We start from the raw sequence: 12,490 nt of genomic DNA on the forward strand, positions 1-12,490 counted from the left end.
CTTTTGGTCGTGTTCCAGAGGGAATTGTCATGAGTAGAAAGGGAAGAGAGGTAGGAATTGAAGGACTCGGATCGATGGTTGGACAATTCTCTCGTAACGAGTTTACAGAAATAGTTATATGTGCGACGATCATGAGGATGTCTTGTGCGTTGCCAGTAGAACATCTATATCCCAGGAACCATAAGCTGCAATGATGTCTATTAGGGCTCAAATCGAAGCATGTTTTATGTCCTTAAAGTATTTTATGACGTTTATCTTTATAAGAGTAGTAGTTTTCATAACATTTGCTGAAACAAATTGATTTGTTGGTGGTTTGGACACAAATATATATGGAAAATTCATATTTATATCCAAATATCATAAAAATTACTACACCTACGAAGATAAACGTTATAAACTACTTATTTACTTTAAAACACGTCCAGTGGTTCCTAAGATATAGATTTTTTTACGTCAAAAATTTTTTCCGAATAACTAGAAATCAAAATTTTGTGAATTTGTTTTGGAAAATATCATATATAAACTACTAACTACTATAGAAATACCTGAATTTTTTCTCGATATAAAACTAGAATAATTGTGAATTATTTCCTACCAATCCTATTTATACTTTACAAGATTTTATTTTTTTATATATCTTTTTTTATCTAAAAAATTATCAATTTATTATCTATTCGAAACGGCTAAGAAAAAACATTCCTTGGCGTTACATAAAACAGAATGTCATTTGTTTTCCTGATTAAATGAAATAACACCTTCCTTATCCTCTTTAAGAAAGGGCAAAAGACGTGCTCGCCATTCCCGATACTATCAATATGTTCCCGCAGAGGGCAAATCCTTAGATATTGCAGTATTGGAAAACATCGATATTCTGTCTGTCCTTTTATTCCACGTAACCACGAATCGAAAAGAATCTTGACAAACCATGTCGTCAATCCATAACTTTCCTTTTTAATTTTATGTATATAAATAATTAAAATAAAAAAAGAAAATTATGATAGAACCACAGTTTATATATGTATGTATAGTTGACCGTAAAAATTTAAATATAAGTTTAAAACTATTTGTTCTTTTTTTTGACCGCAACCCTGACCATCTTCTTATATTTAAAGCATAGTTTAGTAGCTATAAAGAATTTTATTTATTTATATCATAAGTTATACAATATTTCAGTAAATAATTGACGATGTAGTTATTGATACATATTTCTTATAGAAAATCAAATTGATGCTATTAAATTAATAAAAAAGTTACAAATAAATTATTTTTGGAGAAGCAAGGCTGTATAGTAGTAGTGTTGGATTGGAGTAAAAGTTTCTCATAGAAGTCTCACATGTTGAAAAGTCTAGCAATCATAGTTCCTTTTCAAGGCAAGCACCGATTTCTGGGAGTCCCTGACACCCCAAAATCATCAAAACATGAGTTAGGCCATGTCTACTGAACAAGTTATAAAGGAACAATAAAATTAAGGCGTGATGATAACGACAGCCAGCCACACAGGTTAACTAAATTATGCCAGTGCAAATCTACAAAAAAATAATCTGCTGAACCTCTCTTGTCGTCATCTCATTATTAAGACAGTTTTGGTTAGGCTGTTTGAAGCCGAGGGACTTGAGGCTTCACTTTAGCAACTTCGAGACTGCAGCTGCGCCGGTTCAAATCGGTCTCTCCTCACTGGGGAGTCGACTTTTATTTCGTCGCGGTCCCACGGAATGAAAACTTGCCGCGCCTTCTACTCTAGTTAGAACTTGTTTGTTACATTTAGGATAAAGCTTGTAACTGTTGTAAGCTTGATAAAGGTTGTAAACTACTTTATAGTACATTAAACTTTAATTTGAATGCTAATAGACAGCCGCGCCTCTTATGATTCTTGAGATATAGTTTTCCTAAAATAAATTCACTAAGTACTGATTTGTCGTAATGAAGCATTTCTTTTTAATAAATTGTTTCTCGGGAACTATTGGACATAAACAGCTCTACTAGAGCTCATGTTTTTCAACTTCCAATTCATTACATAAGACTGATCTACATGACTGTTATAAAGCCTATCTGGACATACGGAGTTGAGCTATGGGGCTCCACTAAACCATCTAATTCCTCTCGAATCCAATCCTTACAGTCCAAAATCCTTCGTAAAATCCTTAATGCTCATTACTTTGTCACAAATCAAATCATCCATCAGGACCTCAATGTCCCCTATGTTGACGATTTGGCCAGAACCAGATACCCATCCTTCCATAATAAACTTCCCAACCACCTATCAATGGGTAGATTCTCCACATATTTGTATCATGTTATAATATCACTTACAGCAAATTTACTTGATGTGTGTATGTGTATACAGGTGTAAATAACAATAAATAAAATATTAAAAAAAAAGTTTTGAAACAGTAGTTATTTTTTATTCTCTCTAGCTATGGTTGGAGATAAATTTTGATTCATAGCTATATATAGTTTTAATTAAATTTATGAACCATTGGGGTATAATAAAAGCTTCCGCTTCATCACCTCCCACGGGGACTCTTTGACTATATGTATATATTTCCCGGATAAATATAGTACTGCCAGGGCGGGTTGTAAAAGAACGGTTATTATAAAGGAATGCCTAAAAATAAATCACACCATTGATGAAATATTCTTGTGCTATATTGTTAAAATATCACACCGTCAGGCGCACCGCATGCTAGGACGTGCCAAAATGAAGACTGAACATTTACTAACATATCTTCTTCTATTTATACATACGAACGAGTGATCTAGTGTTATATGAAAACTGTTTTAATGCACTATTTTAACAAATATATAAAGCCTATAGACAAGTTTACAAAAATGTGTAAAAATTATTAAATCCCAATCTGTTTGTGAATTAATAATTGTTTACGTGTAAAAATAGTAGATTGGTTTTAAGCTAATAGTTCAAAAGTGATATAGGACCGTCGCTCCCCCGGGGTCTTAGCGGGGCGGCTCCAGCGTGGAAGGTTTTTTTTTTAATGTTATAATCTCCTCTTGTGACATATCGTACATAGACCAACCTACTCGCTATAATTGTCTGTTTAAAAAGTCAGATGAGTAAGTAAGGCTATCATGGGGGGCGGGAGTGGAGGGTTTCATGCCGTTTTTTAATTTCAGGCGCTTTTTATTGTTCGCTTAATCTATCTTAAAGTCTCCTCTTCCCGTTTTGAGCTAATATTTCAAAAGTGATATAGGACCGTCGCTCCCCGTGGGTCTTGGCTGGGTGGGTCCGGCGGGGAAGGAATATTACAAATTCGTAGCATTAAATTCAGCCTTTACATAAACCGTACAGTGGTGGAAAATCCCTCCAAAATGTGTCTAATCATGTCGACGAGTGTGAGTTCTTACACCTAAATACCTATAAATGAATACACCGTAATTGATTCTCACATTAAACAATATTTGTGAGCCGTGTAGAGCTAATCTTATAGAAGTTATTTCGGCATGGAAAGAAAGTGAGTTTTTATTGGTTGCAGTTTTTTTTTTGTTTTTTTTAACTGTCCAATATACAATATTTCGGTCAAGTCAATACCGAAGTTAGAGTTTCATTCACGGATTGAGATATATAAAGGCAGGGGTTTCTCAGTAGGTATAACCAAAATAAGTTGAGAACAGTAATCAAATTAACTACTATGAATCATAACATTTTCTTTGTAGGAAAAATGATTTTAATGAAGGAAAATTAAGATGTACATTTTCACATCTGAAAAGATTATCAAAATTAAAAAAAAAAAATCATTGAATCAGCACGCTGAATAACATAGGTGTAACAAAATTTACAGAAAATTTAAACAATTTAAAAGGTTTTTGCTCCCCTTGATCCTTTCTGTTGTTGTTGATTTTTGCTTAAAGGCGTAAAACCCTCTGGTCATCAACGCCTATGGGATGATAAAAGTAAAAAAAAAAATAAATAAAAAATAGAAAAATAATTAAAAAAAAATAAATAAAATAAAAAAAAAAAATAAAATAAATAAAAAACATAAAAAGCGAAGAGGAGTTATAATTTATAAAGAAGGCGATGTGCTTTTAAAAATTCAAATACTCGTGTAATTTTAGCTTCCTCATCTGCGAGAGTTTCGAATAAATTTGGGGTCAGTCCTATCCTGTTTATTGTTGGCAAATAGTGAGTACACTCTTCGAAAATATGTCTAATCGTAAGAATGGACTGACAATATTTGCACGTTGGAGGTGGCAGTTTTCTGATCTTGATCCTTTCTTATTCTGTTTTCTTGATATTCTATGTGTATTTTAGCTTATTATTTTTACTCATCTATTCATTGTAATATATATTCTGTATTGTTTTACATCTATCATCTTCTTTCATACATTTCATTATATTAATTTAAACTGTTTTTATTATTTTTAGACATCACATACATATCTTATTATGTTAGTTCCATTACTCATCATTTAAATTTTCTTCCCCAATTTTCATTATGTTTATCTCTTTATTTGCTTTAACATCCTGTTTTTTATTTTATTTTTTCCCTACCCAAACCCACTAGTTTCTAACCTTGCTTCCTCTTCCATTCCTGGCAATCCTCCGAGGCGCCTGAAAGGAAGATGGCCTCGTGACCTTATATTGTAAACTGTTTTTAGAGTTCTACTACTGGGTAGTTTCTCTACATCCTGTATCATATCATTATGTCATTATGATCAAATTAACTTGTTGTATTTTTTATACAGTTGTAAATATCAATAAATAAATAAAAAAAAAAAATTGTTTCCTTTGTTTTGTATAATTGTACAAGTAACAATTATACAATATTATATTTTACCTTCTATTAGCATCAACCAACTACTATCTATTTAGTTTATTGTTATGTATATTTCAAAGTTTTTTCAGTCCTCATGAAGGCCTAAAATTCAGGGCGAAAGGTCGACACAAATAAACAGATTTTTTTTTGTATATCTTTTGGTGACCTTACCACCGACCATCTTCTCCTAATATTAATATTATTGTAAAAAAAAAAAAAGAAATACATGGAACGTTGGGTGAAAAGGGGCCCACTACATCACGTAACGGTGATCGGGATAAACTTTATGTCCTCTCGAGGCTGAAACCACTCATAGCCCGTTTCGGAAGATGTTCATCTCAGAATTTCTGAACCAAATGACATGTTACCGGTGGTGTAGCTAAAAGTGATATGACTCAGGGTAAAATTTTGGATGAGGGAACTTCGTTTCATTGCTAGGGTGGTCATATAGGTTACCTAAAATCGTATAATAGCAAAGCATTTCTCAGAAACGTTTCTAAGACTTGAGAATCGGAACCCAATGAATCCTCGAAGACCGCAAGTTTCTTAAGCCCTGGGCTCGTTCAGCTGTGGAAAACTTACTTTCCCAATAATGGCATAATGTAACCAATAAGGTAATTTCAAAAGAGATAGACTTCATTTTTTTCAGATCTTAAAACTTTTAGTTTAAACCATAAATTAACTTTCTTATTGGTTCTAGGATATTTCGAAATAGTATCTATTGAGTTACTAGAAAATTTTTGAATAAATGAAGTTTTTAGTTGGGCGTTCCATCTCACCTAAACGCTTTGAACGAGTTGGAACGCACGGTTGGTGTACATGGACCACTACTAAAGAATAATTGGTTTAAGTGAAAACAAAGCCTATATGAAAAATTTTTGTTCCTATTATAAGTATCTTGATACATAGTTCTGTTAAAAATTTTTGTTTAAAACAAAATAATTTTTTAACGATAAAAGAAAAAAAATAAGAGAATAAATTGGTAGTGTCTTTTATACTTGTTCTGGCCAAATCGGCAACATATGGTACATTGAGGTCCTGATGGATGACTTGATTTGTGGCAAAGTAAGGAGCATTAAGGATTTTACGAAGGATTTTGGACTGTAAGGATTGGATTTGGGAGGAATTTGATGGTTTAGTGGAGCCCCAAAGCTCAACTCCATATGTCTAGATAAAAATTAAATTAACAAATAATTTTATTTATTAATGTTAATAATCATATAAACAAATAATTTTATTTATTATTAATAATAATAATAACAAATAGGGTGCAGCGTGGCTCAGTGGTAAGGCACTGTGCTACTAACTCCAAGGACCCGTTAGTAATCCGGTTGTGACAGATATTATAGTTATTATTCTGTTCTTGTAGCCGTGAGTCAACCCTGTGGGTTCGGGTTCCCTCTGGGGATCATCCAGCCTTATAAAGTGAGTACCCTTAATTGCGAATAAATCAGGCGGTCGAGCATGATTCTGACGTCCTTACATAGTACTGTACCCCTGAAAACTTTGGATTGGAGCGGTACAGCGTTATTTTGTAATAATGAAAAATAGTTGTAATTCAATAACAACGAACGTAAGATTTTTTTTTAGTCATACTAACTATACCGAAACCACAAGAAACTGCTCATAGGTTACGCTTACTACAACTCCTATTTGGCAAACGCTCTAAACATCCCATTTACTGCAACAATTCTTATACACTATGATATCCAGACCAATATGGGTATACGGAATTGAGCTTTGGGGCTCCACTAAACTATCAAATCCCCCTCGTATACAATCCAAAATCCTCCGTAATATTCTTGATGGTCCTTATTACATCACAAATGAACGCATCCATAAAGATCTTAACATCCTATTCGCTGCAGATTTGCCCCGAAATCGATATGCTTCCTTTCTTCCAGAATCTTTACCCACCCAAACTCATTAAATCTCTCATCCTTAAAAACCTCTGATAATCGCCTGCGATGCGTCTGAAAAGAAGATGGCCACAGGATTTTCTAACTCAAAACAATGATTGAAGTACCATCACTGAATGGTTCCTTTCCAAGATTATCAGATGTTCTGTATAACATTTTTTCATATTTAATTATTGTCTTTTTTTTATGCAGTTGTATATTTCAATGAATAAATATTTAAAAAATATTAATCATTTATTAAAGGCTATAATCTTTCTTTTTTACCCCAATAATTATCATTTTGTTCATATCTTGGACAATGTTCGTGGATCAAGAACAAGTCATATTTTTGATCCAGTCTTATTATTAACTTATTTATAAGCTATCGATTATACCCAGCATATCTCTAGCGACTATTCTGGTATGTCTTACGCGATGGTCCATCTATCTCACTATAACCCTATTTCAAATTTTAGTATCTACATTACTATAATGCCAATCTGGACAGACGGAGTTGAACTTTATGGCTTCACTAATCTATCCACTTCTTCTCGTATCCAGTCCTTACAATCCCAACTCCTTTGTAAAATTTTTAATGCTCCATGTACTTTGCCACTAATCATCCATCAGGACATCAATGTCCCATATGTTGCCGATTTGGCCAGAACCTGATACCAATCCTTCCATGATAAACATCCCAACCTGGCTTCTCCATCATTACCTAATAATTCTCCTAGGCGTCTGAAAAGAAGATTCCAGATCTTCTCCTCTAGAAATGTTATTAGTGTTCTATCAATAGGTAGATTCTACACATGTTTGTATCCTGTCATTTTATATGCAATAGCAAATTTAATAGTTGTATATAATGTTATACAGTTGTATAACACTAAATAAATTATTTAGAAAAATATGCCAATCTTAACTGGATATGAAAAACTATCCTCCTAAATTTATCTAAAAATTGGTTCTTTAATTCAAATAAATGAATTCATTCAAATCTACGACTAATAAGGGATTGGAATCTAATTGGCTACTTTAACGAAATAGTTGGAAACTACTGGACGATTAATCAATGTTATCCCAAACTAGTTGAAGCTAGGTTAGCTGGAAATGGAGACTTGAGGTATAATTATAATAATTTAACCAGGCCGTGTTTTAGAGGATCAATACTTGCAGGTTAGTACAGGCTTCCAGATTACTGTTAGGCCAACTGCTTCATCCCATTGTTCTAGGCTCTTGGAGAACTTTCCGCGTTAAAGAGGAAATTTATGTTAAACGAAAATTATAAAACAGAAGTTTAAACACAAGGTGTTAGAGACTTGGGGGTTTTCATGTCATTTCGGTTAAGAACTACACTCATTGAGTCACCTTAGATCACAAGCAGGAAAAACTTTATTAAAAATATAAAGTTGTGCTACCCGACTTCATTGGATTGCTAATCACATTGCATACTTATTTTAGTCTAATCAGACAATATTTTTGTTCTTACGATAAATAGGTCTTACGAATATACAACAATAATTATAAATTATTATTAAAATCATTTGAACCAAAATTCACTGCCATTCCTTAAAAAATATTTCCAAGCCTGTAATTTTTAAATGTTCAGGATTTTCCCAAGAAGGGTCCCAATCTTTTTCGTTTTGCGGCTCCCTGAAGAATCGGATTTTTTCCTCGGCGCCCTTAATGCATCATATTTTTTTTCTAAATATTTGTGTTCTTGAAAAATTGGAAAATTTCTCCTTTTAAAAGCGATTACCCATTTAACCATGACAAAATTGAAATCAGATACTAACTATTTCCTTACTACTTGCATGGGTGAGAAGCCGCAAAAGATGCGGATTGGAAAGAAAACAATGAAAGAGTTGAAAGTTGGTAAATTTTTGGATTTTTTTGCCCAAAAAATCGGGATTTGGAAATTCCAAGAAAATTGCCGAATTGTTTAATTGAATATTTTGCGGCGTCTTTATTTGGCCCCGGGGAACCACGGCTTGCACTTTAGGTATCACTGATGTAGACTATTCCGAACTTGTCGGTAAAAATTAAGAATTTCTGGTGCCTAGATCATGAGTTATAATTTTTTGTCATGGTTATTATATCAATGTGTCTCTCTCCGAAAAGTAAGACAAAATTATTACTGACTATATTAAATGATTTTTCATTTCCTAAAACTTTAAAAAATATGAAAAAAAAAAAAATTGTTTTATGAAAAAGCAAATCTTATTCGTTTATTGCTTCGTCTGAGACCGTCAAATACCATTTTTCAAAGAAATTTTTAACCTTGGTTCATTTCATAACTTCTTCTACATTTCATCAAATTTTAACGTTAATACAACCTTTGGAAATCTTAATGTCTGATCTTTTAATCTACATTAGCAAACTAATAATAAGCGGAAAATGTAATAAGGGCGAAATATTAATTTAAAATAAAGAAAAACTTATATAACGTTTTGTGCTCTTTGGTGCAGTTTATAGAACACTAAATCACTTCCAAGTTTGTTGTAAATTTGTTTAGTCGTGTTGAAGTTATTCTATTTTTTGCCATATATTTTTATTATGTAATGTTATTTACCTCTATAAAATAAATAGATATAATAAGCAATTGATTTAACCATCAATCCAATGTGTCAATAACTTTTTTTTTTTTCATTGGCTTGACAGACCGTGGAGGTCCAAGGCCTCCTGTGATATACTTAAGAAATACATCGCGCGTTTCCTGATATGTGGTTTTCATAGGGTGGGTCCATCACTCCCACGCCTATTTTTGTGAGTGCCACCCATTGGCTGATGGGCCTCACTAATCCCCGGGGGGGGGGGAGATTGTGAGTGAGTACTGCGTAATTTTATGCTTGATAAAATCCTGGTTAGGATCGGGCTCGAACTCGTAATCTATGGGTTGGCAGACAGGCGCGTTACCACGCTGCTACCGTCACCGCGTGTCAGTAACTAAATATATTAATTTAAATCAAACTTTCAATTGTATTCAATTTCTATCTTCATCCCTATCAGTTGCGAATCATTGATAGGTCTGCTTGTTTAAATATATTACATTTTCTCGACTTTATTTTTTTGTTGTAGTGCAGTTCTTCTCGATACTAATTTGTGAATTTCTGACTTATACTAAAATAAAACATGCTCCACTATCCAATGAACTGGTTCTTGAGAAACCCCTTGCCGAGCTTAGAGTATTATGCAGATTGCTATTGAGACTACATTCCTTTATCCCTTAGAGATTAACTACCTTAGGGATTAATCCTTAACGTCCTAGGTTTATGAGAGGACTCATTTACATTAAGTGCTGATACGTTCAATATCAACACGATATGGCTCTATATACGGTAAGTGGAATTGTTAATATTATTACAGTGTTTTGATGATGTTATATTGCTTGGCCGGATTTGAGAGGTATACTTGGCATTATATACAATATAAGGAAAGTCAACTCATTAAATATTATTTTATTATTATTATTGAAGTAAATGTTACTGTTGCTAAATTATTATATTTTGTTCATATAAAATAAATTCCCTTTTATAATCTTAGAAGCCTTTTTTTAAAAATTTTTCAGCGATTAAAAAGTAATAATTATTTTAATTTTTATTATATATAGATGATTAATAACCTCTTAATTTATTCATAAATAAAACTGCTTTAAAATATTTAAAAATACGAAAGGATCATCTAAAAATGATAACCAACGTCTCAAAGATTACCTGTTTATTAATTTCCTTGAAATAAAAATAACATTGAGGGCACAAGATTCTAAAATTTGAAAATTTTAGAGATAAATGTGTTTTGACGGATATTTCACAATTTCTTACTGATTATAAAAAAAAGTATTTAAAATCAAGTTTAATTTGAAAATCCCATGTTTGAGCGTGTGTCAGCCCTCACGTATCCCCTCAAAGTTGGCGGGGATAAACATTTCATTAAAAATGTTGTTCTGCCCAACTTCATAGGCCTCATATTGCCTCATACACAGCATACGCAAAATTTAAATTACACTCTAGTGATACATAATATTTAGATTTTATTTATTTTTGTTATTTTTCCTTTATATATTTTCATTTGTTTTCTACATTTTATTAATCTTTATATATATTTATATGTATATAATAAATCTGTACCATTATAACTCATAATGAGTTAGCAGTACAGTAATTTGTAAGGAGGTAGTAATAAACCAACGGTTGTGTAAGGCGGTGATTTGTTCAGAATCACGCTCTACCACCAGATTTTTACCGAATTAAGGATACTCACTTTATAAGGCTGGACAGACTACGGAAGGCTCCCTAACCCACAGGTAGATTCACGTTTATAGTAACAGTATAAATGATTATTTGACACAGCCCGATTTGAACTCTTGTATTTGGAGTTAGCAGCACAGTTTCTTACCAATAAGTACCCTCTCTGTGTATGCTCCGTCACGGAATTGAAAATTTTGAGCTTTTGTACGTTAGTTTGTAAGTGTAGGTCTCTTACACCGAAGTACAAAATGTTGTACACTGTAGGCCCCTATTTTACTTAAAAAAACTGAAATATCCATATTTTTCAATCCCAAATTTTCTCAAGACCATGTTGTGTACTTAGCTTCTTACGCTAAATAATGATACGATTGAATTTTTTCTTGATTATTTTGTGGCTCAACCGGTTTGTAATTTTATAAAACTCTATGGGCCAATCATTAAGAAGTAAGGTATATTTTATGTATTTAACAACCTACACAGTCATTGGACCTATTAACAATAAAGAAACTTGAAAGATCTTAAAGCACTTCTTGCTTTTATACACCTGCTGACAGATACTCATTCACCATTTGTCTCATACATGATTTCATGTTTTATGAAACAAATAATAAATTGTTACAGGATGTCGACCAGGAGGTGCCGCGGGTACAGCGAGATGGTGGAGTTGTCAAGCCAAGATTCGAAGAACTACGGCAGCATAAGAGATCAGGACCGCCAAGTCATACTCCAGGTTAGTGCTCTATATTCAATTATTACTTCCTAGTTTTCCTTAACAGTCTTTCAGTCCACTCTGTCGAGTCTGATCTCCTTTTTTGGCATACAGTCTTCGGCCTCGTGAAGAGACAAATTTCGGGATTCATAATGCAATAAAATCAGAACCGCAAAAAGGTACCGTATAATCAACTCTATAGCACTTAGTCGTGTGCGCCGGCACTTGTCTCTATCTTCATTTGTTGTTTTCCACCTGGTAAGAATCATCTTACGCATTGACTCTATTTACTATTATTTAAATTCTAATTTACATTGACCTACTACCAGACCTCTCTGGTAATCTATTTTGTATATTTTTAATTACTTAATGAATTTCATTAAATGACCTCGGGATCTTCTCCTCTAGAAATGTTATTGTAGTTCTATCAATGGGTAGATTCTCCATATGTTTGTATCATGTCACTATCTCACCTACAGAAAATTTACTTGTTGTATATATGTTATACAGTTGGAAATAACAATAATTAAATGATTAAAAAAAAAGTTTAATTTGACCGCACCCGGACCAAATTCCAGGGGTATTCATGATGTTGTATTAAATGTAAAATGTTTTACCATGTTAAATTTTATAAATATAGGATTGTGAGCAGCCCTATTTGTAGTCATGTTAAACGTTAAATGCATAAGAGCCTCTAGCGGATTTTCTCAGAAACTTGTTTTATAAGCCTTTATGTTTATAACCTTTCCTTTCAAAGCCTCATGTTATTGTTTACTTCAAATTTGATTTAAGTTTCAATTTTGATTTAAGCAATTTATTACAACATACCTAGAGTGAGTGAAAAGTGGAATTTGTGTGAAAGTTTAG

At 32.8% G+C, this 12,490-nt stretch overlaps 1 protein-coding gene across 5 annotated transcripts in view; it reads left to right on the forward strand.

Annotated features, from left to right (window-relative positions):
- LOC106677142 (anoctamin-7) overlaps positions 1-12,490 on the forward strand; it is a 384,257-nt gene that overhangs the window by 126,486 nt on the left and 245,281 nt on the right. For all 5 annotated transcript variants that reach the window (XM_067051976.1, XM_067051977.1, XM_014414867.2 and 2 more), the window contains exon 2: positions 11,536-11,644. In XM_067051976.1, the coding sequence (XP_066908077.1) occupies positions 11,536-11,644 (109 nt within the window). The remainder of the gene's footprint in view (positions 1-11,535; positions 11,645-12,490) is intronic.

The sequence above is a fragment of the Halyomorpha halys genome, unplaced genomic scaffold, assembly GCF_000696795.3.
Source record: "Halyomorpha halys isolate HHAL.00 unplaced genomic scaffold, Hhal_1.1 Scaffold88.1, whole genome shotgun sequence".
Classification (NCBI taxonomy): Eukaryota; Metazoa; Arthropoda; class Insecta; order Hemiptera; family Pentatomidae; genus Halyomorpha; species Halyomorpha halys.